The sequence below is a fragment of the Ostrinia furnacalis genome, unplaced genomic scaffold (assembly GCF_004193835.3).
Source record: "Ostrinia furnacalis isolate ACB-3 unplaced genomic scaffold, ASM419383v2 OfSCF1353, whole genome shotgun sequence".
Taxonomy (NCBI): Eukaryota; Metazoa; Arthropoda; class Insecta; order Lepidoptera; family Crambidae; genus Ostrinia; species Ostrinia furnacalis.
Genome location: NW_021131592.1, coordinates 454,884 through 457,831, shown reverse-complemented (window position 1 = coordinate 457,831; position 2,948 = coordinate 454,884). Strand labels below are relative to the sequence as shown.

Below are 2,948 nucleotides of genomic sequence, written 5' to 3'. Positions count from 1 at the left end.
GTGGAATAATAATGTTTTAGATAAAAATAGTGTTTTTACTTCACATCCCATTTATTCAATGGATAGATTTTATGAAGTAAATTCAATTTAACCAAACATTTAAATGTTACAGCTTATTTATTCAGTTTATTTATAACTAATTAGGTAATACAGAGTATAAAAACCACAAATATTACATTACAGATTGAGATGTATATAAAACAACACAGCAGATGCTGTGAAACCGTATCTAACCGTACAATGACTGAACTAAACCAAAAGCAAAAGCATTGGAATCTGCAGACCAACACAAATAATGCTAATGAAAATCAAAATATTTCTGCTAAATGCTTGTTAAGGTGTTAATACAACTTGATATAGATTGTTTGGGATTGATACATCAATATAACATGACATTATATCTGGTATAAATATTACAGAGAAAAGTCAAAGAAAAGACAATTAGAATAACCTAACCCACTATGGGTTAGGTTATTCTAATTGTCTTAGCTAAACAAAAAATGTAATTAAACATATCACATTAACGTCCATATCTCTCACACATACCCTAAACCGTCAAAATAATTGCTGAACCATCATAACAGTGCTGATGCGATTTTATCTTAATCTAATCGGTGAAGATGCATACTTGGAAAATGTATTTATGCCACTTTAAAACGGAAAATATTAATACATATTTTGTATATAGCTATTGTTGAAAACACTGAATAGTAACACTTAATTAACACTTAAGAAACTCATATCGCTGGCACGTATGATAGTTGGCAAATACGGATGACGTCTAGAGTAACTTTACTGCTAGTGCCTTCTAAACCCATATTTCTTTCTTTCGTAGAACAGATCTGTTTTTGAACTCCCCAGGTTCACAATCTTCGGACAGCCATCTCTCTGTAAACAACAAAAAGAATTAATAAATATTTAATATTCAATACACTCTCACATCATCAATTCCACATCCTTAAAATTCCTATTAATGCAACAAAAGGTAGCCTACATTATTTTCACAACTCGAAACTGTCTCTTTACAAACAGAGTTCCGGGAACTAGTTCAAATTATACATGAAAAGTTAGCATGGTTATTATTGCAATATTCTACAAATTGGATGATGATTATCACCAACAACTCAAGTGATAAACGGTGTTCAACTTACGTCTTTCTCTTGTATAGTGCACTCCTTACAATAGTAAGCGTCTGAGACTCCAGGGCCTCCGCAGATCACGCATCGCCCTTGGTAAGAGCCGTAGTTGCACTCATCGCAAATACGCACCAGCGTGCAAGGACGCACGTACGAGTCGCAAATCACGCATTTGCCGTCACATTTCTCGCAGAGACGCCCGATAGCTAGAAAATTCACATGAAAATCAGTTTCAGAGCTCCAAAATACAGCTATAAAATTGTGTAGTTTATAGATACAATGAACACTTACCAACTCCTGGCTGCTTTCGGCAGAAAATAAGATCTGGATGATGCTTGGCCATAGCAAATAGGTTTTCTTTTTGGTATAGATTTTATTGAAAAATAACGCCGACAGGCGATAACTTATTCATAAATAATCACCACAATAACCTCAAAATTTTCTGTCAACAACAATCCATAGAGAAAAAGTAACAACAATCAATGACAGACATCAAGTCAAGCCCGAACCAAACACATCTTTTTTTTTACTGGCAATGTGTGTATTCAAATAACGATTAACGATTAGTCTAGTATACCTTAGTTCTTTAGAAATTTCCCTAAATGTAAACAAATATGGCCAACTGACATTGACGAATTTTTAGTCTATGTCAGTTGATCTACTAGTGATGCGACAAAATCTCTCGTTAATCGCAATTCTGTAAATGTCATTTACGGACTGCAACAGACGATTATTAGATTTTTAAAGATCGTTTGTATAATTATTAAGATCAATCCCTCTTCTAATTGATGTTGAGATCAGTAATCTGATCGTCAAAATAGGATCTTCTTAATCAAAGAAAATTTAATTTTCCCTTTTTTATTTGTTTAGGAAATATAATTTAAATTATACTATAAACCAGTCGAAAAATGGTCGAAAGGCCTTTTTATGTGACACTCGTCTGTATAATATAGCTGAATTCAAAGACTTCTTCACAAAGTGAAGTGTGTTGTTGCATTCAATGAAGAAAAAATACATTGTTGAATTATAACCTCGTTTATATTTTATTTTAAATTAATATTATCAAAGTAATTGGTAATTGAAATAATTGAATACTTGAAATAAAATCGATAAAATTTACAGATTATTATCTATGAATATTGTCTATGACTTACAGATTTTCCAGAGATAGGACCTAAATTTAAACGTCAAATGTCGATTTGACATTTTAACATGAAGCACAAATTTTCACCATCCGAATATTTTGTTAAAATATTTTGTTTTCAATGTTAGATTTCATATTTGTTTCATCATGAGAATAAAGNAATTATTGTTCTCAAACTCAACATCAAGTGAGTTTGGTGAGTTTGACACTGGCACAGAGTTTTTAGCAGTAGTATCATTGAAATTGTTTGGTTGTTGTTTTGGCTGAATTAGCGTGTCGGAATGAGATTCCGAGTGACATTCACATGAATCAAGCGAAGGAACTGTAGAGCTTTTATGATGACGTCTCCTCTTTTTATTACAGTGTTTACAATACTTAGGTACAGAGGCCCGTTTTAAACGTTTGGATTTATTTTGAGAATGTTCGGAGCCATCCGTGCATGAACTTTCAGTATCTAATGCTGAATAATTATTAGCTATAGTGACATTGTACGAAACCTGGGGGACAGAGCCCCCAGGTTCGTCTGGGTCGTTCATGTAACCAGAGAAAAAGGTAAAAACTTACCAGAGCACTGCCAAAATCACTAACTAATAAATAAATAGAAAGATAAACATAAATATACTACACTCCACTACTTAACTGATCTCTATTTACTAGATAATTTATAA

The 2,948-nt window shown here is 32.6% G+C and overlaps 1 protein-coding gene across 1 annotated transcript; it reads right to left on the bottom strand.

The window, feature by feature from the left end:
- Window positions 1-98: 98 nt before the first annotated feature.
- Window positions 99-1,614, bottom strand: Phf5a (PHD finger protein 5A). Its single transcript, XM_028304050.1, has 3 exons — window positions 1,428-1,614; window positions 1,152-1,342; window positions 99-888 (listed from the first exon to the last, which is right to left on the bottom strand). The coding sequence occupies exons 1-3, from the start codon at window positions 1,477-1,479 to the stop codon at window positions 799-801; spliced, it is 333 nt and encodes a 110-aa protein (XP_028159851.1). The 5' UTR covers window positions 1,480-1,614; the 3' UTR covers window positions 99-798.
- Window positions 1,615-2,948: the final 1,334 nt, after the last annotated feature.